Source organism: Oncorhynchus mykiss, chromosome 11 (assembly GCF_013265735.2).
Source record: "Oncorhynchus mykiss isolate Arlee chromosome 11, USDA_OmykA_1.1, whole genome shotgun sequence".
Classification (NCBI taxonomy): Eukaryota; Metazoa; Chordata; class Actinopteri; order Salmoniformes; family Salmonidae; genus Oncorhynchus; species Oncorhynchus mykiss.
This window is the reverse complement of record NC_048575.1, coordinates 68665584-68692577: the sequence shown is the minus strand read 5'-3', so window position 1 is coordinate 68692577 and position 26994 is coordinate 68665584. Positions and strand designations below refer to the sequence as shown.

The window sequence follows — 26994 nt, the reverse complement described above, 5'->3', positions numbered from 1 at the left end:
CAAGACTCAGCTGACAGGCTTGTGTGTGAAGAACCATGGAGCTGTGCAACATTAGGATAGGTCCAGGAAAGAAGAAACCACTTTATGTAGCTGTGCTTTATTAACACTCCCTTACTGTAACTAAATCAGCTAAATTCACAGTAAACTAGGCTTGGGCTGTACACCATATATACCATGTACCAGGATATTTGGAAATAGCCACAGGATGGTTTTTCAATACCGTCAATACCATTGAAACAATTTATTTTAGGATTTTCAAAAAATATACAGTACCAGTCAAAACTTTGGACACACCTATTCATTCAAGGGTTTTTCTTTATTTGGACTATTTTCTACATTGAACAACAGTGAAGATATCATAAATATGAAATAACACAATCATGTAGTAACAAAAAAGTGATAAACAAAATCAAAATATATTTTATATTTGAGATTCTTCAAGATAGCCAACCTTTGCCTTGATGACAGCTTTGCACTCTTGGCATTCTCTCAACCAGCTTCACCTGGAATGCTTTTCCAACAGTCTTAAAGGAGTTCCCACATATGCTGAGCACTTGTTGGCTGCTGTTCCTTCACTCTGCGGTCCAACACATCCCAAACCATCTCAACTGGGTTGAGGTCGGGTGATTGTGCAGGCCAGGTCATCTGATGCAGCACTCCATCACTCTCCTTCTTGGTCAAATAGCCCTTACACAGCCTGGAGGTGTGTTCGGTCATTGTCCTGTTGAAAAACAAATCATAGTCCCACTAAGCGCAAACCAGATGGGATGGCTTATCACTGCAGAGTGCTGTGGTAGCCATACTGGTTAAGTGTGCCTTGAATTGTAAATAACCGACATTGTCACGAGCAAAGCACCCCCACACCATCACACCTCCTCCTCCATGCTTCACGGTGGGAACCACATGCAGAGATCATCCGTTCAAACACGCTGCGTCTCACAAAGACATGGCGGTTGGAACCAAAAATCTCAAATTTGGACTCATCAGACCAAAGGACAGATTTCCACCAATCTAATGTCTATTGCTTGTGTTTCTTGGCCAAAGAAACACAGTGTCCTTTAGTAGTGGTTTCTTTCAGCAATTCGACCATGGAGGCCTGATTCACGCAGTATCCTCTGAACAGTTGATGTTGAGATGTGTCTGTTACTTGAACTCTGTGAAGCATTTATATGGGCTGCAATTTCTGAGGCTGGAACTCTAATGAACGTATCCTCTGCAGCAGAGGTAACTCTGGGTCTTCCTTTCCTCATGAGAGCAAGTTTCATCATAGCACTTTATGGTTTTTGCGACTGCACTTCAAGAAACTTTCAAAATTCTTTAAATTGTACTTATTGACTGACCTTCATGTATTAAAGTAATGATTACCTTTGCTTATTTGAACTGTTCTTGCCATAATATGGACTTTTGTATACCACCCCTACCTTGTCACAACACAGCTGATTGGCTCAAATGCATAAAGAATGAAAGAAATTCCACAAATTAACTTTTAACAAGACACACCTGTTAATTCAAATGCATTCCAGGTGACTACCTCATGAAGCTGGTTGAGTGAATGTTATGAGTGTGCAAAGCTGTCATCAAGGCAAAGGGTGGCTACTTTGAAGAATCTCAATAGAAAATATATTTTGATATCTCTAACACTTTTTTGGTTACAACATGATACCATATGTGTTATTACATAGTTTTGATGTCTTTACTATTATTCTACAATGTAGAAAATAGTCAAAATAAAGGTAAAAAGCCTTGAATGATTAGGTATGTCCAAGCTATTGACTGGTACTGTATAACTTTATGAGCTGGATTGCCTGTCTTTGCGATTCGTTTATGTTATTTTATGATCGTTGGCAAATTTAGCTAGCAGCCTCCACAGAAATTTGCTGTTACTTGTGCAAATTGTGTTAGCATTCCCAAAGGGCTTTTTAGATTTGTTGTGCGGCCCCCTTGTGTACTAAGTCAGTAATACCGTAAATCCAGGGATGAGAGAAGGAAGGTTTCTGGATTCCTCCCAAACCTACAGTCAACTATAAGAGTAGCCATTGGATAGTTAGCAAAGGAAGGAAAGGGATTTGGACATTGAAATTAAAGGGATTAATTCTAAAATATGTTTTTGATAAAATCCACATGCTTTGAAACAATATAGCATATCATTACACAGTAATAAATAATTACTATTTAAAATAACTGTATCTAGTAGGCTATAATATACTTTAGTCTTGACACACAACTTAAGGTTTAGTCTATAGCTTATGTCTGAATGGCACCAGAAAAGGGTAACTTTGAGAGTTTGATTGACCCTCACTAGCTGAACTGGCTTGCATCAGCCTATATGAGGGAGAAATCTGTAAAAAAAAATAATATATATATATATATATATATATATGCTGGGATGATTGTTCACATGTCACTATAGTAGCCTAATGAGCATAGGTTGAGCCTAAAGATACTTCAGAAATATATTATGTAAACAACCATGGCCTAATGGCAATAACGTTTCAATCATAAATCCAAATTATGATCTCTTTCAAACTGCTCACATTTCAAAGGTGAGTGAATTGATGACCCATACATGACTCAAATATAGGCTACCACGGTCCTAAACTACTGGAATGCAGATCAAAGGGGGAAAAAACGCTGCCCCTCCCCCTTTCCCCAAAATCACCACCCATACTCAAAGTCCCCTTTCAAACAAAAATACACTTATTCTACATAACGGATTTCGTAAACAAATAGCATAACCCTGAGTTTCAGATGGTCTACTTTTGTACACATGCGTTTCTGTCCGCACTCCGCTTTCAGCCAGAGACAAATCTTTCTTGGAAAGTTGAGAGCTGTCCAAAACGGGACCACACACAGTCTCCGAGCTGTGCGCGGATCACATTCAACTGCTGGGGGCAGGCAGACACACACACACACACACACACTCACAAAATGGCGGCTTTGACCAAATTTCCTCTCTCCAAAACATCTCATGGATTTTATAACCATTTTCCTTTTAACTTAAAGAAAATTGTTGAAATACTCTGTGCATTTTCTTTGCGCATCTACACTCAACAACAACGTATCCAAAGCAACAAAAAACATAACATGAAACGAAATACAAATATTTTCAAGTTTAGACTTGGCCCCATGCCAAACTGCTATACAATAAACAACCTCCGCTTGTTTGGAAGACCCCCCATCCCTCTCCACACCACCCAATCCTTCCCAGACTTGAGCGTATTCTCAACAGGAAGGACAAACGACTCAACATGAAAAGTGACCAAAATTATTTTAAAAAAAATTCTTACCTTCTACCCAGAGTTTCTCCACGTCGGTTTCCAGATTAGCTGCCCGTAAACCAACAGCGAAAGCTCCGAATACCAATAGACCCACAACCAAAAACTTTCCACAGTTCTTTTGTATGTAACAGCCCAATTTAAACAAGAGTCTCTGAAACTTCGCTCTCAGCCACAGCGGTGCTTTTCTTCCAGTCGCGTTCCCCTGCGACAACAGAAATCCAGCATATTACTCCCTAAACAAGTGCTGGGAGCATCAAATATTTATAATTGTTGATCATTTGAATGTAGTGTTATGTGGAGAGGACTTCACGGTTATCATATAATAAAATACATGTTAATAAATGTGTTATTACATTGGTATGGTAAGTGCAATTAGCATGCCAGTTGTTCTAGATCCATACTTCATTGGGGCCTACACGTGCAGTGTGTTCAGTATGGTACATCAATGTTTACTGTTCTGAATAAGAACCTCGGAGTAGGCCTGTTATTCTGGCCCAAAAAGGCAGTGGTTGGACCTCCTACGTCGAGGAAGGAAAGAGATAGTTCACGAGCCAGCGACGTAAGCACCGGTTTTGGACGACAGGACTATAGTCCGCTACTTTGTTGTTTTTACCACACACACACACCGGTAAGAGTGGAAAGCGCAGCATGGCTTGCAGTCAGTCAGTGACAAATTGTAACACAGCGCAAGCCTTGTTGCAATACATTGTATAGAATGACGCTATTAATCCCCCCAAAAGGTTCAAGCGAGTTTTTACGCTGCCACAAAATCACACACCGCACAATTCCATTCCCGTAGAGCTGCGTGTGTGATCTGAGTGGAGTAGCCATCACCGAGGGAGTTAGGCTACGACAATATTTGTGAACGGAAGAGGGTAGCCACATGGATTTTTGCATTAGAGAAGAGAACAGAGAACGACTCCCCAGTAAAGATAACATCGTGGAGAGACGTCTGGGCAGTTGGAATCGTGTTCGATCAGTGCGAAAACACATCGGTCTAAACTGTTATGTACATTTTAATTGTGCAAAAGTAGTGAATAGCCCTCACTGTGTAGCCTAGTTGCGCGACCGTTATTTAAACATTGTAGCCGAATGTAGCCTATATAATATGTGTAGCCTATATTCCAAACATGGATCAGAAATAGTCTAAACGCGAGAAGTGAACTATAATTGAATAGCAAATCACAACATAGATTACACGGCATAGCGGTACACCCCAACCCCTCTCCCCTGCCCGTCTTCTATCCCGTTACCTAGCGACTTGACAATGTTGGGCAGTTTAATTATAGTAGAACTATCCACATGTAATTTCACTCAAACATGTCAAATAATAAGCACCTCGGATATTTGCTGCAAGGCGAAAGCTGCATCGCAGTAACTTGGCCGCTGCAAATACTCCAAATCAGGCGCTGTTGAGAGATAGTTCCCCCTGTTCCTCCGCGTTATCCTCGGCCGATCGGGGTCCCTGTTTTCCTGCTCAGAGGAGGCATTAGCTGCCGAGGCCATGTTGCGGAGACTTCGCGCTGGTTCTGCTTTTCCACGTTATAATATTTCCCCGAAAGCGTGTGGTAATGTCCCAAGGCAACACAGTTTCACTCTCGGTGATCTCACACCCGTAAAGTACTTCATACTGCTGTTGGAGACGGCGAGTCAAAGTCTGCGCCTTCCATCCCAACATTTCGTGATCCAGAGGTCTCCACCGCTTTGCACATTCAGCGTTTCTCTTAAAAAACGGTATTTATCTTATACGACAAAGTGGAAAAAGCCATTCCCATCTACAAAACGGCGGCTTGGAACGTTCGATGGTCGTAGCATTCTGTGTGTTCTATGTGGTCTTCCCTTGGGCCGCGACACCGCGAACTCTGAGATTCAACAGAGGAGAAAAAAGACCTCTCTCCATTTGGAAACAGAGGAGGAGGGGTAAAAGCGAAAATAATCGAAATCCCGCCTTTAGGGCTGTCAGATGGCCGGATTTTCTCACATCTGATTGGTTCCAGAAGGGCAAAAATTACTCAGCAAACACGACTATTATTAGCTGCTTAGCAACAGCTCAGTAAAGTAGAGCGACCACCCAAGTCGACAACCCTCGTGTGTGCGTCTCAAACTTCAGGGGAGCATTTCAGAAAGCCAACCCTCTTGTGCGTTTGCGCGCAACCAAGACTGGAGTTTGTGGTTTTTCACAAGGAACTGCATTTCTTGAAGCAGCTTTTTTTGAAGGAAACACACTTCGTCTTTTCGATGGAGGGGTCTCGAGGAATGTCAGAACTGTAGTTTTTAATTTAGATTTTTTTTTTACCAACAGGGCCTAGTGATAGCTTGGCCTCAAATTACAGTGTTTCTGGGGGAGGTCCCAAATAGTATTCTGTCACAATGTTCTAATGGATAACAGGCATCATAAAAGGGTAAAAATTACAACCCTTCATCTAATACAAATTAAGAAACATCAAATACCTAAATACTATTTTGTATTTATTCCGGATCCCCATTAGCTCTTGCCAAGGCAGCAGCTAATCTTCCTGGGGTCCAATCACAATGGCATACAATAAAACAAAACACAACACAACACGTTAGTACACACTACTCTACCATAATATATCTACAATACAAAATCAATAACACAGCAAAATAACAATATTAAAATATATTTTTGTTAGTGTTTTTTTTTTGCGAATGCTACCTGTGTGCCTGTGTGTGTCTTCACAGTCCGCGCTGTTCCATAAAGTGTAGTTTTCCCTGGTTTATTTTTTTATCAGATTTTACTGCTTGACTGAGTTACATTAAATAGGGCTCTATGTACACAGAACAAACATATAAATGCAACATGTAAAGTCTTGGTCCCATGTTTCATAAGCGGAAATAAAAGATCCCAGAAATGTTCTATATGCACAAAAACCTTATTTCTCTAAAATGTTGTGCACACTCTTGTTTACATCCCTGATAGTGAGTTTTTCTCAATCCCAAGATAATCCATCCACCTGACAGGTGTGGCATTTCAATAATCTGATTAAACAGCATGATCATTACACAGGTGCACCTTGTCACTAAAAGGTCACTCCAAAATGTGCAGTTTTGACATACAACACAATGCCACAAGTTTTGAGGGAGCGTGCAATTGGAATGCCGACTGCATGAATGTCCACCAGAGCTGTTTCCAGATAATTTAATGTTAATTTATCTATGATAAGCCGCCTCCAATGTAATTTTAAAGAATATGGCAGTACGTCCAACCGGCCTCACAAATGCAGACCACGGTGTCATGCCGGCGAGCGGTTTGCTGATGTCAACGTTGTGAACAGTGTGCCCCATGGTGGTGGTGGGGTTATGGTGTGGGCAGGCATAAGCTACGGACAACGAACACAATTTCATTTTATCGATGGCAATTTGATATCACAGAGATACCGTGACGAGATCCCGAGGCCCATTGTCGTGCAATTAATCTACCTCCATCACCTCATGTTTTAGCATGATAATGCATGGCCCCATGTTGCAAGGATCTGTACTCAATTCCTGGAAGCTGAAAATGTCCCAATTCTTCCATGGCCTGCATACTCACCAGACAAGTCACCCATTGAGCAAGTTTTGGATGCTCTGGATTGACGTGTAGGACGGCGTGTTTCAGTTCCTGCCAATAACTTTGCACAGCCATTGAAGAGGACTGGGACAATATTCCACAGGCCTCAATCAACAGCCTGATCAACTCTGTGTGAAGGATATGTCGCATTGCATGAGTCAAATCGTGGTACCACCAGATACTGACTGGTTTCTGATCCACACCCCAACTGTTTTTAAGGTATCTGTGACCAACAGATGCATATCTGCATTCCCAGTCATGTGAAATCCATAGATTGGGGCCTAATGAATTTATTTCAATTGACTGATTTCCTTATATGAACTGTAACTCACTAAATTCTTTGAAATTGTTGCATGTTGCATTATGTTGCATTATATTTATCGACTTTCGAAGCAAAATTACTTTCCCATTGTTCCTCAACTGTAATACATGATATGCAATTTTGTAGCTCTGAGTCTCTACTATTATCAAATGTAAAAAACACAATTTCAAATTTTGATACATAAGACCAATTGTTGTCGGGAGAAGGAGAAGAGGATCAAAGAGCAGCGTGGTACATATTCATAATGATTTTAATAAAGACTGGAACAAAAACAACAAACTGACAACCGAACAGTTCTGCAAGGTGCAACAAAAACACTAAACAGAAAATAACTACCCACAACCCATAGTGGGAAAACAGGCTGCCTAAGTATGGTTCTCAATCAGAGACAACGATTGCCAGCTGCCTCTGATTGGGAACCATACCAGGCCAAACACATAGAAATAGAAGACATAGAACACAAAACATAGAATGCCCACCCCAACTCACGCCCTGACCAAACTAAAACAGAGACATAAAAAAGGAACTAAGGTCAGGACGTGACAACCGATTTGAGCCGGTAGGTCACATTTTAGGGCACAGCTCTGTCTCAAGAAGCCTAGCCCTTCCAAATCATAATTATAAATATTGATAAATTATCCAACCCAAATTTAGAACTTTAATTTAAGACCCTCAACTTAGCACACACCGACATTGGCAGAATGTACATTTACATTGATTTTATTTTTCTAGCATGAACTTTTCTCATCAATAAACCTGATACCCCAAATAAACAATTTTGGATAAGCTAACTTTTTACGGGCACGGTTTACCACCACTCTCCATCCCGGCACTCATCCTGCTGCCGTTTCTTCAGATAGTGTTTCAGTTGGTCCTTTGAATGGCACAGGTTCAAAGTGGATGGCCCTTGATAATGTCTCTCACCTGAGCCGACCCTGTCCTTTACAGTCCATTATGTCTTGTCCATTTTCCTAGCAGTATACCAGCAGGATGAGAGAAGTTTGCATGGGATCTCTCTCCATGCTCACTCCACCTGGACTTATGTCTGACTCCTGAGAGAAAAGGTTTGAGATTAAAGGCAGTTGATAGCTTCGACTGGATGCTGTGTACAGGTTGCAGGCTCTGACTCAGGTCTCACGGTAGAAGTGATGAAAAACCATACTGAACGCCATTGTCGCTATTACTTCAGCCAGTTAGAGGGGGTGTTGACATTCACACTGTTCTTGGTCAAATTATCCCTTCATGCATTATCCCTTCATGCAGTAAAAGCCTGAAGAAGATTATAGTGTAAGCATCTGGATTACCTCATTGAATACGTGTACATAGGATGCCAACACCCTCATCCAAGCATGAACATATTTCCTTTAAACATCATGTTCTAATATGTGTCAGATGGTCTTGGCCTCAGGAATACCAAGTGGGGATACTCTTATTAGTCAACCTTCAACCTAGTCAACCTTTTAGTCAACCTAGGGTTAGAGATCAGTTGAAGGTTGATACAGTTGCAACTTAAAGCAGCTTAAAGCAGCTGGTTAGTGCTTAAGAAAATGTTTGGATAACTTTTGGAAAGAATAGGTGCGACTCTTGCTCACAATTAAAATCTTGATGGTTATTTAATCGAATTCCAGTTAAAATCATGATGTTTTGGCCGTCAATGGCCTGCATCAGAATGGGCTTCAAACCTCCACACCTTAATCCTCAAAAAGATGCCCAATACCAAATCCCTATGTCCCTACACTGTCATCATTGTATCTTTGAGGTCATACCCCCTAAAAACCGTGAACAAACGGTGGGGGAAAAAACATGTGGAAAAAAGACGTGAACAAATTTTCACGAGTCAGACATTTAATTGAATTATCATACTTTTTTCTGTCATTGAAAACAATTTACAAATAATTTGCTCATACATGAAAAAAGTATTTCCTTGCAATATTTTGTTCTCAATACTTTTGTGTTTGTTTTTCTTTCAATATTGGTATTTTAATTTGCAATACTAATAATTGTATAGGGTACCGGCACTAGCTGTCTAGTCTGTGTTTTATAAATGGGATAGCTATTATATCAATATTTGTGCATAAAAGCGTTTCCACCACCATTTCGTTCTCAACTTCAGAAGTTTTGCTTGATATTAATGGCACAAAAGTAAATCACTCCCTAGAGGACTGCACCGTATAATAACACTATGACTCTAGAGTGGCTTGCGAAAGTATTCACCCCCCTTTGCATTTTTCCTATTTGGTTGACTTACAACCTGGAATTAAAATATATTTTTTGGGGGTGGGGTTGTATCATTTGATTTTCACAACATGCCTACCACTTTGAAGATGCAAAATAATTTTTATCGTGAAGCAAATAAGAAATAATACAAAACAACTGAAAACTTGAGTGTGGTTAACTATTCACCCCACCAAAGGCAATACTTTGTCGAGCCCCCTTTTGCAGTAATTACAGCTGCAAGTCTCTTGGGGTATGTTGCTATAAGCTTGGCACATCTAGCCACTGGGATTTTTGCCCATTATTCAAGGCAAAACTGCTCCAGCTCCTTCAAGTTGAATGTGTTCCGCTGGTGTACAACAATCTTTAAGTCAATCCAGAGATTCTCAATTGGATTGAGGTCTGGGCTTTGACATGGCCATTCCAAGACATTTAAATGTTTCCCCTTAAACCACTCAAGTGTTGCTTTAGCAGTATGCTTGGGGTCATTGTCCTGCTGGAAGGTGAACCTCCGTCCCAGTCTCAAATCTCTTGAAGACTGGTTTCCCTCAAGAATTTTCCTGTATTTAGCGCCATCCATAATTCCAATTCTGACCAGTTTCCCAGTCCCTGCCGATGAAAAACATCAGTTCTGCCGAGTGGTCACTAGCTGGCACAGCCACAAAGTCATACAATCTGGTTTTAAACCTAAGACTAACCTTAACCTTTACATTAACAACACTGCTAACTCTAATACCTAACCTTAACCTTAAATCAAGACCAAAAATAATATTTTAGTTTTAGATTTTTTTTTAGGATATATACACTTTTGCCTTTGCAGCAGGCCCATCTAGCAGAAATTGCTCAGTTCTCCCTCCAAGGCAAGATTCATGACAACAAACGTCAACCTGACCTGTGAAAATTAGATTTTCACATGTGAAGTATTCGTACATGTGAAACAGCAAAATAGATTTTCACATGGGAATGTTTGTCACGTGAACTTCCAATTCCACATATGCATGTGAGATTTTCACGCGGAGTTGTTTTACATGTGAAACGGAAAATGTGTGAAACAGCAAATCCAATTCTCAAGTCAACGTTTTTAACATGTGAATAAACTAATTTGATATGTGTTTTTTTGGAATTGGCCAAATGTCTCTCAGAATGACTTCATCAACAAATAACATATTTCAGCACCTAAGGGTTGACGCCTGCTCACGGCAATGGGAAAACCCTATTAGTGCATTCAGTTATTTATGATTTGCAGGTGGACTATACTGTGCTGAGCAACATGGTGCCAGCGCATAAATGTTTTCTTGTCAAGCCCAACGTGTTCATTTTGTTGTGCCAGGTCCATTCTCAAATTCCAAATTCAAGTGCTACACAATATGAATGCATATGTTTTGCAGGTGTTGCTTTCATTCTATAGAAGAGATACATGCGTAAAGTATAGATCCTTCAGACCTTTTGGTTTCCATTTCTCTTAGCTCCCACTCATAGTTTGTTGACAATACTATGGCACTTCTATATTTTCTTAAAATTGCTATTAACTTATTTTTTTAAAGGGTGAGATGATAGCTGAGGGAACATAACGGCAGCAATATTAATATTCTGCACCTAAACACACCATGAATATCTGCCTTAGTTCTGAATCAGTGAGCTTTTTAAGTTGACTAGTTATGAATGAGGCAAGATGCAACAGCTTTGTTTGCTAGCTATCCCGAGGCTATAGCTGGGCGAGGGGCACAGTCAGATCAGCCAGGCACTCCTCTCAGGGAATATAATAAAAAAAGAGAGAATGCAACCCAAGCACACCTCTTTATTGGAAACAAATGCACTCAAGATCCCAATTAAGGAAGAATGTCCGCTCTCTCTCTCTCTCTCTCTCTCTCTCTCTCTCTCTCTCCAACCTTAAAATGAGAAGGAAAAAAGAACATGGATGCCTTTGAGTGAAGCCTCATGGTGATTAAGATCATGTGATGTGTTCCATTCATTGAAAAATACCACAGACAACTCCTACAGTACATGGAGCTAGTCTCACAGCAGCATTGTTAATGAGAAACAGTGAGGCCTACAGTACTTAAGATTTATGTTTTACACTCAGGTGGAATTTAGTGTGGGACTAAATTCTATTAGACAATTGTTTTGAACAAATGTCTGTTTTTGAAAATGTATTAGTAGCCCATCTTAAAACATGTTATCCCACCCTTGTCAAATTTGCAGTTTCACATGTACAATTGCTTTTTCAAGTGAAATCGTTAAATTTAGAGTTCACATGTTAACACCACCTTTCACATGTGAGACAAAAAACATGTTTTCACCTCACATGTGAATTGCAGTCGCACATGTGACAGTTGCGGTTTCACTTGTGAAAATGCAGTTTCACGTGATAATCAATCACATGTGAAAATAAAATGAGCAGTTTCACATGTAAGAAACGTTCACATGTACAAATCTCACTTTCACAAATGGAATTGCATTTTCACATGTGGTGGTGAAATATTGTTGTTCTCCTCACATGTGAAAAGGTGGTGTTAACATGTTGCAGTAGCAATGTTTCCACATATAGAATTGCAAATTCTGTAATGCCATTCTGTAACCAGATAACTCAGCCTATCTGAATTTAAGTGTGTTAAAAACAATTATTTCATTTTTCTGAGCCATCCATTCGGAGTGTTACTGCTGAAGGCACACGCCTCTCTTCTTCGTATGTTGGTCAGTGACCATTGGAAAAAACCCAGTGAAATGAACAGAGAAGCTACTGCTCTGTCTCCTTATTTATCCTTTTTAACATGCTACAATTAGCACCGTCACAGTTAATCAGTTAACTGAAGATAACTTTTGCAATGTCAAAACAACTTGACTTTGACGATAAGGAGAGAAAGGGGATACCTAGTCAGTTTCCCAACTGAATGCATTCAACCAAAGTGTCCCAATGCTCTAATCACTAGGCTACCTGCCACCATGTGTTCATCAATTTACCTCAACTGTTACTTTGGACAAAATCAAAACGGATATATTCTTTTAATGCATTTTGTATAAAGGAATCTTAAATTACAGCTCAATTTGAGCAAATTATGACCTTTTGATTCATCGTGATTAATCACAGCAAATCCTGCGATAAACTTGATTAAATGTTTTTATCGTTTCACATCCACAGATGTTAATACAATTTGACAATGCACATGTGAAAGTATAGCAGACATGAGTCGGTCATGATGGTTCTTCTTCATCTTCTTCTGGTGGCAACTACACCTATTGGTGTATTGCCACCACATACTGTATGGTGTATTGAAATAAACAAAATATATACAGTATATTCCATTGTGGGAAGATGTGTGGAGGGGCAGTTGTGCTGTGCAGTTGATAACCAATGCAATACACGCTACAAAGTCCATCTTCTTGACATGCAACATGTCAGGATCCCTCTGTTGACAAGGAATATTATCCAGGGTCTCTCACAGGGTGTCTCATAAAATCCAAACACACGTGAGAAGGGATTCGATTTATTTGATTGATTGGGATCCCCATTAGCTGACGGCAATGGCAACAGCTTTAATTTAAACATTTTTGTCCGACATAATGAAAATGACATTACAGACAAAATATTTACAATGTACATACAATTCAACACATTAATATTTTTTTTTTGTGTGTGTGCATCTATCAGTTACACAGACATGTCAGTACAAACACATAACAGGTAGGTCACATGGGGGAAAGGCATTATACCATGAGGTGTTGCCTTATATATTTTTTTAAACCAGGTTTGCTGTTCACTTGCGCTATATAAGATGGAGTTCCATGCACTCATGGCTCTGTGTAATACTGTACGTTTCATTCAATTTGATTTGGACCTAGGGACTGTGAAAAGAAACCTGGTGGCATGTCTGGTTGGGTAAGTTTGTTCAACAGCCACACCATTCATTACCAGATTCAGCTGAGAACTTAAGGAATGATTTGTACCAAGTACAATGCTTTTAGTTTTAGAAATGTGCAAATCAAATCAAACTTTATTTGTCACATGCGCTGAATACAATACAAGTGTAGACTTTACCGTGAAATGCTGACTTACAAGCCCTTAACCAACAGTGCAGTTCAAGAAGAGTTGAGAAGTAGAATAAGATAAAAAGTAATGATAAAAAGTAACACAATAAGAATAACAAAGATTTATATACAGGGGGCACCGGTAAAGAGTCAGTGGACTGGGGTAAAGGCTAGTTGAGGTAATCTGAACATGTAAGTGGGGGAGAAGTGACTTTGCATAGATAGCAAACAAACAGCAAGTAGCAGCGGTGTACAAAGTAGAGGGGGGGGGGGTCAATGTAAATTGTCCGGTGGTGATTGTATTAATTGTTCAGCAGTCTTATGTCTTGGGGGAAGAAGCTGTTGAGGAGCCTTTTGGTCCTAGACTTGGCGCTCCGGTATCGCTTGCCATGTGGTAGCAGAGAAAACAGTCTATAGTGACTGGAGTCTGACACTTATGGGCTTTCCTCTGACACCACCTATTATGTAGGTCCTGGATGGCAGGAAGCTTGGCCCCGGTGATGTACTGGGCCGTTCACACTACCATCTGTAGCGCCTTACGGTCAGATGCCGAGCAGTTACCATACCAGGTGATGATGAAACCAGTCAGGGTGCTCTCGATGGTGCAACTGTAGAACTTTATGAGAATCTGGGGTCCCATGCCAAACCTTTTCAGTCTCCTGATGGGAAAAAAGTTTTGTTGTGCCCTCTTCATGACTGTCTTGGTATGTTTGGACTGTGATCAAGCCTACCACTCGTGTCGTCAGCAAACTTAATCATGGTGTTGGAGTGAGCATAAAAGGCATTTAGCTCATCTGGTAGGCTCGCGTCACTGGGCAGCTCGCATCTGGGTTTCCCTTTGTAGTTTGTAATAGATTTCTAGTCCTGCCACATCCGACGAGCGTCAGAGCCGGTGTAGTAGGATTCAAACCTGTATTGACGCTGTGGTTGTTTGATGGTTCGTCTGAGGGCAGAGCGGGATTTAAGGACAAGGTTATTACTGTGGTTGCTGATCCATATATGGTTGAATCATCAGCAAACACACATGCTTTGTTTAACCTCTGAAGGATCCGACCCTTTAAAAAAAAAAATCCCCTAACATGACACAAATCTAACTGCCTGTAGCTTAGGCATTGAAGCAAGGATATGCATATTCTTGATACCATTTGAATGGAAACACTTTGAAGTTTGTGGAAATGTGAAATGAATGATGGAGAATATAACACATTAGATCTGGTAAAAGAAAATACAATGAACCATCATCTTTGAAATACAAGAGAAAGGCCATCATGTATTATTCCAGCCCAGGCTGGATTCGATTTTGGCCACCAGGTGACAGCACTGTATGTGCAAAGTTTTAGACTGAGCCAATGAACCATTGTATTTCTGTTCAAAATGTTGTATCAAGACTGCCCAAATGTGACTAATTGGTTTATAAATAACTTTTCAAATTCATAACTGTGCACTCTCCTCAAACAATAGCATGATATTGTTTCACTATAATAGCTACTGTAAATTGGACAGTGCAGTTAGATTAACAAGAATTTAAGCTTTTTGCCTATATCAATGCCAATGAAATTCTTGTTATTTACAACCTCATGCTAATTGCTTTAGCCTACGTTAGCTCAACTGTCCCGGCAGGTCATTGGTAAAAATAGAAAAGAATAGAGGGCCTAGAGAGCTGCTCTGCGGTGCCCCACACTTTACATGTTTGACATTAGAGATGCTTGCATTAAAGAAAACTCTTCTATTAGACAGATTGCCATATCATAGATTCAGAGCTGAGGTTAAAGAGCCATAACACAAACGCTGATGCTCCAGATACTCAACTAGTCCAAAGACCAGTTTATTGCTTCTTTAAATCAGGACAACAGTTTTCAGCTGTGCTGACATAATTGCAAAAGGGTTTTCTAATGATCAATTAGCCTTTTAAAATGATAAACTTGGATTAACTAACGCAATGTGCCATTGGAACAGAGGACTGATGGTTGCTGATAATGGGCCTTTGGACACCTATGTAGATATTCCATTAAAAAAAGCAATTTCCAGCTACAATAGTCATTTACAACATCTACACTGTATTTCTGATCAATTTGATGTTATTTCAATGGACAAAAAAAAAAAAAAAAAAAGTGATTTTCTTTCAAAAACCAGGACATTTCTAAGTGACCCCAAACGTTTGAACAGTAGTGTATATTCTTTTCTTTCATTACTCTTTTTTAAATGCAGGAGTACGAGGGCTCATTGTTTATTGTTGGCATTCCCTGCCTAATTCTGCCCATTTTGCCAAAGAAGTAATCATTCAAATAACATCAAATGGTTTTGTGATGGCCACCTGAGTCGAGGAAATGATTGAATTCATCTTTCTAACCATAATTTCATTTAAAGTACATCATTCTTTATATCATTGAAATTGGCGTCATTATACAGTTTATTCTTCTTTTTGTTGAATTTAGTCACATTGTTACGAATCCCTTTTGGCCCGACAGTCTAGAGGGGGATGGTAAATGAGACCCGTAACATGACTCATGCAAATTATAATAGTGAAAAAGTAAGAGTGAGAACGAAATAACCGAAATAGGGTTAGAAATAAACTAGCTTACTTCACCAACAACTAACTAACCAAAAATACAGTGGGTGGTCCGCCCAGTTCTAACTAGTGTTTTTATACAAAGTATTCCTACGGTAATGTATGCCCATGGGCGACTTATCTTGGTATCCCCTTTTCCCACCGTCAAACAAACACCATAACAAACACAATACTCACAAGTGGGGACAAAGTGACATTTAGTTGCAAAAACCAAACAAGATATCTACAGACATGGCATTGACAGAGAGATTGAGCTCTAGAGAAAACAACAGACAGGGTTTTTTAAACCAAGGGAAAGGGAATGTGATAGGGTAAAGGAAACAGGAGGAGGTGTGTCTTCAGATTAGCGACTGATTGGGGAATGATGAATGCCACCTGTGAGGAGGAGAGAAAATAAATACACACAGGTTACACACACACAAAATACCTGTATCCGTAACACACATCATTTCTCAATTTGCATTTAGTCAGCCAGTCAAATGTGAAGACAGACATATTAGCCACTCCTTTTACCTCATCTCTTTCAACCATACAGTTTTTCAATTCCTCATCAATCCATGGAGCCTTACCAGTTCCAACAGTCAGTTTCTTAACAGGTGTATGTTTATCAATAATTAGAAGAAGCAATTTCATAAATTAATCAAGTGCAGTGTCTGGATGGTACTTATTATTCACATCAGACCAACAAATATTTTAACATCATCCACATAAGAGTCACAGCTAAACGTTTTGTATGATCTCTTATATAGTATTTTAGGCCCAGTTTTTGGAACTTTGACTTTCCTTGGATATAGCCACTATATTGTGATCACTGTATCCAATGGGTACAGATACAGCTTTAGAACAAAGTTCTACAGTAAAAATTTGATCAATACATGTGGATTATCTTGTTCCTGTAGTGTTTGTAAACACCCTGGTAGGTTGATTAATGACCTGAACCAGATTACAGGCACTGGTTACAGTGAGAAGCTTCCTTTTGAGCGACCATCTTGATGAAAACCAGTCAATATTCAGGTCCCCAAGAAATTAGAGCTCTCTGTTTACATCACATACACTATCAAGCATTTCACACATTATTTAGATGCTGACTGTAAGCACTTGGTGGCCTATAGCAACACCCAAAAAGAAAAGGCTTTAGATGAGCCCGGTGAACCTGCAACTATAACACTTCAGCAACATTTAACATGAGATCTTCTCTAAGCATTACAGGGATATGGCTCTGAATATATACAGCAACACCTACCCCATAAGCATTCCTGTCTCTTCTATAGATGTTATATCCTTCTATTGCTACTAGGCACTTAAACCTACTTGCTCTTTTAAGTCGCCCTGTTATTGTTTTAATTATTTACATTTAGTTAATTATCTTTTAAAATTCCATTGGTTGAAATCTATTGCTCAGTTATCACTTAGCTCATGTAAATCATTCTGTAGATGCCCCTTTAAACATCCTAAGATCAACATCTCCACAGTGTTCAAATTTCTCTCATGTAAATGTTGTAGTTACATAAAAAGATGAAATAAACTATTTATTCAGCAAATATCCAGACTTTGCTCTTTTCTTTATTACCATGTTGATGATTTCATGTTGTATTGCATTTATTTTGATCTGTTAAGATGTGGAATACGTGTTGTTTAGTATATTTACTACATTTAATATGTTACATTTTTTCTCTGAGAAGTAAGTTCATGTGATTTGGTTTATGTATGTACAACATTTCAATGTTAACACACAGTAACCAAAAACCTGATCTAATGTTCAAATTCATACTGAGTTTGCAGCAAATTTGCAGCAAACAGTAGAATGTTCACTACAAGTTTCCCAGAATTGTTTGCCAGAAGTTCAGAAGTTACCGCACATTTACCTGGAACAGTTTGCCCAAAAACTAATTTGAATGTGAAAATATGAGCCTGCCGCAAATTTACAACAAATTGGTCAGAGGTTTACCATAACTATTCGCACGAAGCCTGTTTTTTGGTAAGGGCTGCGAATTCAAATTTAGTGGTAACCCTCTTGGTCAAATGGTCAAGATGTTGACTTCTCACATAGAGGACACAGGTTCTAATCCTGCCAGCCAGAAAAGCACATGTGAAATGTATATCACGTGTCTGTCATATGAAAATGTGAAGGCTCACATACTGTATGTGTCTGAAACCACAGCTGACTTGTGAATATTTCAAAAGTAAAAAAGACACAATAAAATAAAGAATAGACATATACACTGAGTATACCAAACATTAGGAACACCTTCCTAATATGGAGTTGCACCCCCTATGACCTCAGAACAGCCTCAATTCATTGGGATATGGACTCTACAAGGTGTCAAAAGCGTTCTACAGGGATGTTGGCCCATGTTGACCCAAAGCTTCCCACAGTTGTGTCAAGTTGGCTGGTTGCCCTTTGTTTGGTGGACCATTCTTGATATAGATGGGAAACTGTTGAGCGTGGAAAAACCCAGCAGCGTTGCAGTTCTTTACAAAAACCTGTTCACCTGGAACCTTCTACCATATCGCATTCAAAGGCAATTGAATCTTTTGTCTGGTCCATTCACCCACTGAATGTTACACATACACAATCCACGTCTCAATTGTCTACGCCGATTGAAGTGGATTTAACAAGTGACGTCAATAAGGCATCCAGTGGTGGAAAAAGTACCAACTGTTCTACTTGAGTAAAAGTAAAGATACCTTAATAGAAAATGACTCAAGAAAAAGTGAATGTCATCCAGTAAAATACCACTTGAGTAAAAGTCTAAAAGTATTTGCTTTTATATGTACTTAGTTATCAAAAGTAAATGTAATTGCTAAAATATACAGTTGAAGTCGGAAGTTTACATACACTTAGGTTGGAGTCATTAAATCTCGTTTTTCAACCACTCCACAAATTTCTTGACAGCAAACTATAGTTTTGGCTAGTCGGTTAGGAGGTCTACTTTGTGCATGACACAAGGAATTTTTACAACAATTGTTTACAGACAGATTATTTCACTTATAATTCACTGTATCACAATTCCAGTGGGTCAGAAGTTTACATACACCAAGTTGACTGTGCCTTTAAACAGCTTGGAAAATTCCAGAAAATTATGTCATGGCTTTAGAAGCTTCTGTTAGGCTAATTGACATAATTTGAGTCAATTGGAGGTGTACCTGTGGATGTATTTCAAGTCGTAGTAGATTCAAACTCAGCGCCTCTTTGCTTGACATCATGGGAAAATCCAAAGAAATCAGCCAAGACCTCAGAAAATCAATTGACCTCCACAAGTCTGGTTCATCCTTGGAAGCAATTTCCAAACACATGAAGGTACCACGTTCATCTGTACAAACAATAGTACGCAAGTATAAACACCATGGGACCACGCAGCCGCCATACCGCTCAGGAAGGAGACGCATTCTGTCTCCTGGAGATGAACGTACTTTGGTGCGAAAAGTGCAAATCAATCCCAGAACAACAGCAAAGGACCTTGTGAAGATGCTGGAGGAAACAGGTACAAAACTATATATATACACAACCGGTCCTATATTGACATAACTTGAAAGGCCACTGGGCAAGGAAGAAGCCACTGCTCCAAAACCGCCATAAAAAGGCCAGACTACGGTTTGCAACTGCACATGTGGACAAAGATTGTACTTTTTGGAGAAATGTCCTCTGGTCTGATGAAACAAAAACAGAAGTGTTTGGCCATAATGACCATTGTTATGTTTGGAGGACAAAGGGGGAGGCTTGCAAGCCGAAGAACACCATCCCAACCGTGAAGCACGGGGGTGGCCTCCAGTCCGGAGCCTTTTTAAAATTAACGGGTTGCCAGGGGCACACTCCAACACTCAGACATCATTTACAAATGAAGTATGTGTTTAGTGAGTCCGCCATGATCAGAGGCAGTAGGGATGACCAGAGATGTTTTCTTGATAAGTGTGTGAATTGGACCATTTTCCTGTCCTCCTAAGTATTCAAAATGTAACAAATACTTTTGGGTGTCAGGGAAAATGTATGGAGTAAAAAGTACATGATTTTCATTAGGAATGTAGTGAAGAAAAAATAAAAGTTGTCAAAAATGTAAATAGTAAATTAAAGTACAGATACCCCAAGAACGACTTAATTAGTACTTTCAAGTATTTTTTACAAAAATACTTTACACCACTGAAGGCATCTTTTTTTCATTTCCCCTGGATTCACCTGATCAATCTATGTCATGGAAAGAGGTGTTCTTAAGTAGTTCTACTTACTACTTTTTAGATACTTTGCAATTACTTAAAGCAGGTTAGCTAATCCTTCCCCTTTAACCTAATTCCTAACCCTAACCTTAACCCTAACCCTTACCCCTACCCCTAACCCCTAGCCTAGCTAACATAAGCCACCTAGCTAACGTTAGTGTTAGCCACCTAGCTTACATAAGTCACAAGAAATTGGAATACATAACATACTGTATCATACATATTGGAAATTCGTAACATATTGAAAAAAATTGCAATTTATAACATATCACACAAATTGTAATTCAAAACATATCATACAAAATGTATGATGGACATCCACAAATAAATACATACCATACATAATATATCATATTAATTTCAGTGTCCCTGTTTTTCATTTACTTTGTTACGTCTACCCCTGAGGCCAGGTTTGAGAAAAAGAGGGAGAGAAGAGTCTGAAAGAGTGCGAGAGAGAGAGGGAGATATCCTTTTTTAAGACTAAAAAGTAGAACATAAACACAGCTGGGTGTAATATAAGAGCATTTATTGGCTGCATCTCAATTATTGCTGCCAAGAACTGTTTTGTATATGAAAATGTGCAGTTGACTGATTATCTGAATCAACCAATGCTTTTCAAGGAGGATGTGTGCACTCAAAACTTGGCAACAGAAACAAAATGTAAGAGTTGTATTCAAAGGCAGCACTGTGAGGGTAAGTTGGTGAAGGATCTGTTCAAACATACAGTTACAATGGTCTGTGGTGTACAGAGCGAATGTTACGTATTCAGATGTAGGATCTTAATTTACGCCAGTTTGCTATGGCAGGAACTAGAGGTCGACCGATTAATCGGAATGGTCGATTAATTAGGGCCGATTTCAAGTTTTCAGAACAATCAGTAATAGGCATTTTTGGACACCGATTATGGCCGATTACATTGCACTCCATGAGGAGACTGTGTGACAGGCTGACTACCTGCTATGCGAGTGCAGCAAGGAGTCAAGGTAAGGTGCTAGCTAGCATTAAACTGATCTTATAAAAAACAATCAATCTTAACATTATCACTAGTTAACTACACATGGTTGATGATATTACTAGTTTATCTAGCTTGCCCTGCATTGCATATAATTGATGCGGTGCATGGTAATTTATCATTGAATCACAGCCTACTTCGCCAAACGGGTGATTTAACAAGTGCATTTGCGAAAAAAGCACTGTCGTTGTACCAATGTGTACCTAACCATAAATATCAATGCCTTTCTTAAAATCAATACACAAGTATATATTTTTAAACCTACATATTTAGATAATATTACCTGCAAACATGAATTTCTTTTAACTAGGGAAATTGTGTCACTTCTCTTGCGTTCTGTACAAGTGGAGTCAGGGTATATGTCAGGGAATATGCAGCAGTTTGGGCCGCCTGGCTCGTTGCGAACTGTGGGAAAACCATTCTCAGCAACAAAGTTAATTTTTTTTCTAGGCAAGATATTGATCCAAAACACACAATCATGTCTACGGTATCTAAGCCACTTAATAATGTTTACATATCTTACATTAATCAACAATTAGGGGAAGCGTTTGGTTGGAGTCATTGTAGCTAAAGGTGGCACAACCAGTTATTGAGTGTAACGGGGCAAAGACTTTTTCACACAGTGGCATTGGGTGATGCATAATTTTGTTCATCAAATAAATTAAATAAGTATGTAATTGCTGTGTTATTTGTTCACTCAGGTCCATTTACATAATATTTGTTTTTGGTTGAAGATATAACATTCAGTACCAAAAACAGGCAAAAGTAGAGAAAATTAGAAAGGGGTCACATACCTTTTAACAGCAATGTATGTCGTTTCTATATCATGAACATAATTTGTGTTATAAGCAGTTTTAAGAGGACATGTCATAAGACATTTTGATTTCTTTACAGTATCATAACAAGCAGATTCTGAGCTTTCCAAAATACTTCCGTTCGCTAAATAACTCTCAGAATTGAAGATACATCGATATATCTCGATATATCACTTTTTCCAAGAATATTTGCTGTTCCTTTGCACTCCACATGTGAGCACAGGGCAGCAGATCACCTACACTAACATAAACTAATTAAAATGCTATTGTGTTCTTTTAAATAAATTCATTTTTCATATTCTAATGTTACCCAAGACCTTCATGAACACAACCAAATTATTATTCCTTCTGATAGCATATTTTAAATGTATTCATTAGACTGTCAGAATGTTGCAGTCAACATGGCTGCTCATTGGCATGGTAAGGGGTGTAGCGAAGCCCGTCAGTTTAAGTGGATGTCAACCCCAATAATGTCCATGTCATCGTTACCAATCAACTGCAACACTTAAAAACGGCTTCAACTACCGCCACCTATTTCTATAAGGCTAGCTATTCTACCAGCTTATACGAACGGGAGTTAGCATTTAGCAGTCATTTTTTCTAAGCCCAAAAAAGGAAACCCTGAATATTATCCACCAAAAACAGACAAATATATCCAAAAATATATCCAAATAGGATTTCAGTGACCACATTTTGGGCCTATTGGAACACCTACATCATGACTGATTTTACGAATATCAACTTTGTAAGATCAAATTTTTGGAATGTGGGCCAATGAAGGTGTCCTTTTTCTATCCCCCTGTGTCTGAATTCCATTGATCTCTTTACCGCATCTACTGAGCATCGATGTCGTACTAATCTGTCATAGACATGAAAAAGAATGACATTGTTGTTCTGTGGAGCTCTGTGTATACATAGATTTGAGGAGGGAAACCGACTTGAAATTGAGGAATCTGTACAGTGCTGCATTTTTAAACAAGACAAACATAACCACCATCTAGAGAACAACGTCTGGGTATGCTCTGCCTCATATTTAGAGTCTCTCTCGCTCTCTGATTGAGAAGCCAGCAGGCTATTGTTTTTAAATAATTGTTTTGTAGAATGTCAAAAGAGAGAGTCAGAGTTGATTATATATACAACTTTGGTATTGTCTAAAGCTGGTCTACACTCCACAGGAGAACCTCTCATAAAGCTCACACGCACACACGCAAACCACACACACGAGCATACACTACGTTTTAAGATACTAACCATCTAAATACAGACTATACTGTGTCTCCAAAGTTTTCGTATTTCTCCAAGCGTGTAACTGCATGACAGCTGGCCTGTGGTTAACCCATGATATTCGGAGCATAACCTTACCCACAGGACCTCTGCCTCAATCACTGATAGGAAGCAGAAGGAACTGGAGAATGTACAATTAGATAAGAGAAATTGATGTGACACCACATTCTATTAGTAACGGAGTTAATGTTGACAGATTTTCAGGTGCGTTCTTATAGCTCATTTGTAAAATAAAGTCAGTTAATTACCGTTCATAAATTATATTTTTAATGAGACAGATGTTTTAAAGCAAATATGTATTTTATGGTGTTTGTAAGAAATTGTGCTGCTGCACTGTGGCTTAATTTTTTATTCGTTTTCTTGCATTTTTGTCTGAGCATGGCTTTGCATGCAGCCACAGCATCCTTTAAAGTGAAGTGAAATGGAGCATAATGGCATTTTATACTTCTGACAAAAAAGCCCCCAACATGTCAGAAGGGTTTCTGGTCTGTGTTTTGGGGAGAGAAAAATATCACAGCACACATACAGTGTATAGTAACAGCTCTGTAGAGACGTGCATGAAGCGTCCAACTGGGAGCCCTTTTCTTCTTTTTATGATGAAAGACTTCATTCATGGAGACGACCCATCTCTTCCAAAAGGTTGACTTAAGTTTGCCAGAAAGCACTTGGAGGCACCTGGATGATCATCATGACTCTTGGGAGAATGTTCTATGGACAGATTAATCCAAAAAATGACTTTTTGGACGACATGGGTCCCATTATGCCTGGCGAAAACCAAACACTGCATTCCACAGTAAGAACCTTATACCAACGGTCAAGCATGGTGGTGGTAGTGTAATGATATGGGGATCCTCATGCAGCAAGATATTGATCCAAAACACACAATCATGTCTACGGTATCTAAGCCACTTAATAATGTTCACATATCTTACATTAATCATTACTCATCTCATATGTATAAATCATATTCTACACTATTCTAAGGTATCTTAGTCGCATAATGTTTACATACATACAGTTGAAGTCATAAGTTTACATACACTTAGGTTGGAGTCATTAAAACTTGTTTTTCAACCACTTCACAAATTATTTGTTAACAAACTATAGTGTTGGCAAGTCGGTTACGACATCTACTCTGTTCATGAAACAAGTCATTTTTCCAGCAACGGTTTACAGACTGATTAATTCTCATATAACTCCCTGTATCACAATTCCAGTGGTCAGAAGTTTACATACACTAAGTTTACTGTGCCTTAAAACAGCTTGGAAAATTCCAGAAAATTATGTCATGGCTTTAGAAGCTTCTGATAGGCTAATTGACATAATTTGAGTCAATTGGCGGTGTACCTGTGGATGTATTTCAAGGCCTACCTTCAAACTCAGTGCCTCTTTGCTTGACATCATTGGAAAATCACAAGAAATCATCTAAGACCTCAGAAAAACAATTGTAGACCTCCAAAAGTCTGGTTCATCATTGGGAGCAATTTCCAAATGCCTGAAGGTACCACATTCATCTGTACAAACAATAGTACGCAAGTATAAACGCCATGGGACCACACAGCCGTCATACCGCTCAGGAAGGAGACGTGTTCTGTCTCCTAGAGGTTAACGTACTTTGGTTGCGAAAAGTGCAAATCAATCCCAGAACAACAGCAAAGGACCTTGTGAAGATTCTGGAGGAAACAGGTACAAAAGTATATATATTCACAGTATAACGAGTCCTATATCAACATAACCTGAAAGGCCGCTCAGCATGGAAGAAGCCACTGCTCCAAAACCGCCATGAAAAAGCCAGACTACGGTTTGCAACTGCACATGGGGACAAAGATTGTACTTTTTGGAGAAATGTCCTCTGGTCTGATGAAACAAAAATAGAACTGTCCATAATGACCATCGTTGTGTTTGGAGGAAAAAGGGGGAGGCTTGCAAGCCGAAGAATACCATTCCAACCGTTAAGCACGGGCGTGGCAGCATCATGTTGTGGTGGTACTTTGCTGCAGGATGTACTGGTGCACTTCACAAAATAGATAGCAAGTAAAATTACGTGGATATATTGAAGCAACATCTCAAGACATCAGTCAGGAAGTTAAAGCTTGGTCGCAAATGGGTCTTCCAAATTGACAATGACCCCAAGCATACTTCCAAAGTTGTGGCAAAATGGCTTAAGGACAACAAAGTCAAGGTATTGGAGTGGCCATCACAAAGCTCTCTCCTCAATCCTATGGAAAATGTGTGGGCAGAACTGAAAAAGCGTGTGCGAGCAGGGAGTCCTACGAACCTGACTGAGTTACACCAACTCTGTCAGGAGGAATGGGCCAAAATTCACCCAACTTATTGTGGGAAGCTTGTGGAAGGCTACCTGAAACGTTTGACCCAAGTTAAACAATTTATAGGCAATGCTACTAAATACTAATTGAGTGTATGTAAACTTCTGACCCACTGGGAATGTGATGAAAGAAAAAAAAGCTGAAATAAATCATATTCTCTACTATTATTCAGACATTTCACATTCTTAAAATAAATGGTGATCCTAACTGACCTAAAACTGGGATTTTTTTACTAGGATTAAATGTCAGGAATTATGAAAAACTGATTTTAAATGTATTTGGCTAAGGTGTATGTAAACTTCTGACTTCAACTGTATCTGGCATTAGTCATCTCTTATGTATATACTGTTTTCTATACTATTCTATGGTATCTCATTCACTTAATAATGTTTACATATCTTGCATTACTCATATCATATGTATATACTGTATTCTATACTATTCTACTGTATCTTAGTTTGTTCCGCTCTGACATTGCTCGTCCATAATTCATTCCTGCTTAGATTTGTGTATGGGGTATATGTTGTGTAATTTGTTAGATATATATCTTCTTATGGCTCGGGGGCAGTATTTCAACGTCTGGATGAGAAGCGTTCCCAAAGTAAACTGCCTGTTACTCAAGCCCAGAAGCTAGGATATGCATATAAGTAGATTTGGATAGAAAAAACTCTAAAGTTTCCAAAACTGTTAAAAATAATGTCTGTGAGTATAACAGAACTGATATGGCAGGCAAACACCTGAGGAAAATCCATCCAGGAAGTGTTTTTTTTTTATGTGGGTATTTTCAATTGAATGCCTATAGAGAATCAAATGGGTTAGGACCCAGATTGCAGTTCCTATGGCTTCCCCTAGATGTTAACAGTCTTTAGACATTGTTTCAGGCTTTTTTTCTGAAAAATGAAGAAGCTTGAGACCTTTCTGTCAGTGGACTGAGGAAGATGCAGTGCTGGTTTGCGCGTGTGACCGAGTGCGCGCCCTTCTTTGTTTTTCCTTTCTATTGAAGACACTATTGTCCGGTTGAAATATTATCGATTATTTAGACAATTGACAACCTGAAGATTAATTATAAACATCGTTTGACATGTTTCGACGAACTTTAACGGTACTATTAGCATGTATTCGTCTGCATGTTTTGACCGCCTTTGAGCCAGTGGATTACTGAACAAAACGCACCAACAAAACTGAGTTTTTGGGATATAAAGAGGGACTTTATCGAACAAAACAGACATGTATTGTGTAGCTGCGACTCTTTTGACTGCAACCATATGAAGATCTTCAAAGGTAAGTGATTAACTTTATCGTTATTTCTGACTTTTGTAATTCCTTTACTTGTTTGTAAAATGTTTTATGCTTTTGTATGCGGG

The 26994-nt window shown here is 39.1% G+C and overlaps 1 protein-coding gene across 2 annotated transcripts in view; it reads right to left on the bottom strand.

Annotated features, from left to right (window-relative positions):
• LOC110535101 (protein patched homolog 1) overlaps positions 1-5357 on the bottom strand; it is a 160113-nt gene extending 154756 nt beyond the window's left edge. Inside the window, exons 1-2 of one of the 2 annotated variants that reach the window (XM_036936201.1) lie at positions 4617-5356; positions 3288-3480 (exon numbers count right to left, since the gene is read on the bottom strand). In XM_036936201.1, coding sequence (XP_036792096.1) covers positions 3288-3480; positions 4617-4784 — 361 coding nt within the window. In that variant the 5' untranslated portion in view covers positions 4785-5356. Of the gene's footprint in view, positions 1-3287; positions 3481-4616 lie in introns of both variants that reach the window. The other variant, XM_036936202.1, reaches the window with a different exon arrangement.
• Positions 5358-26994: the final 21637 nt, after the last annotated feature.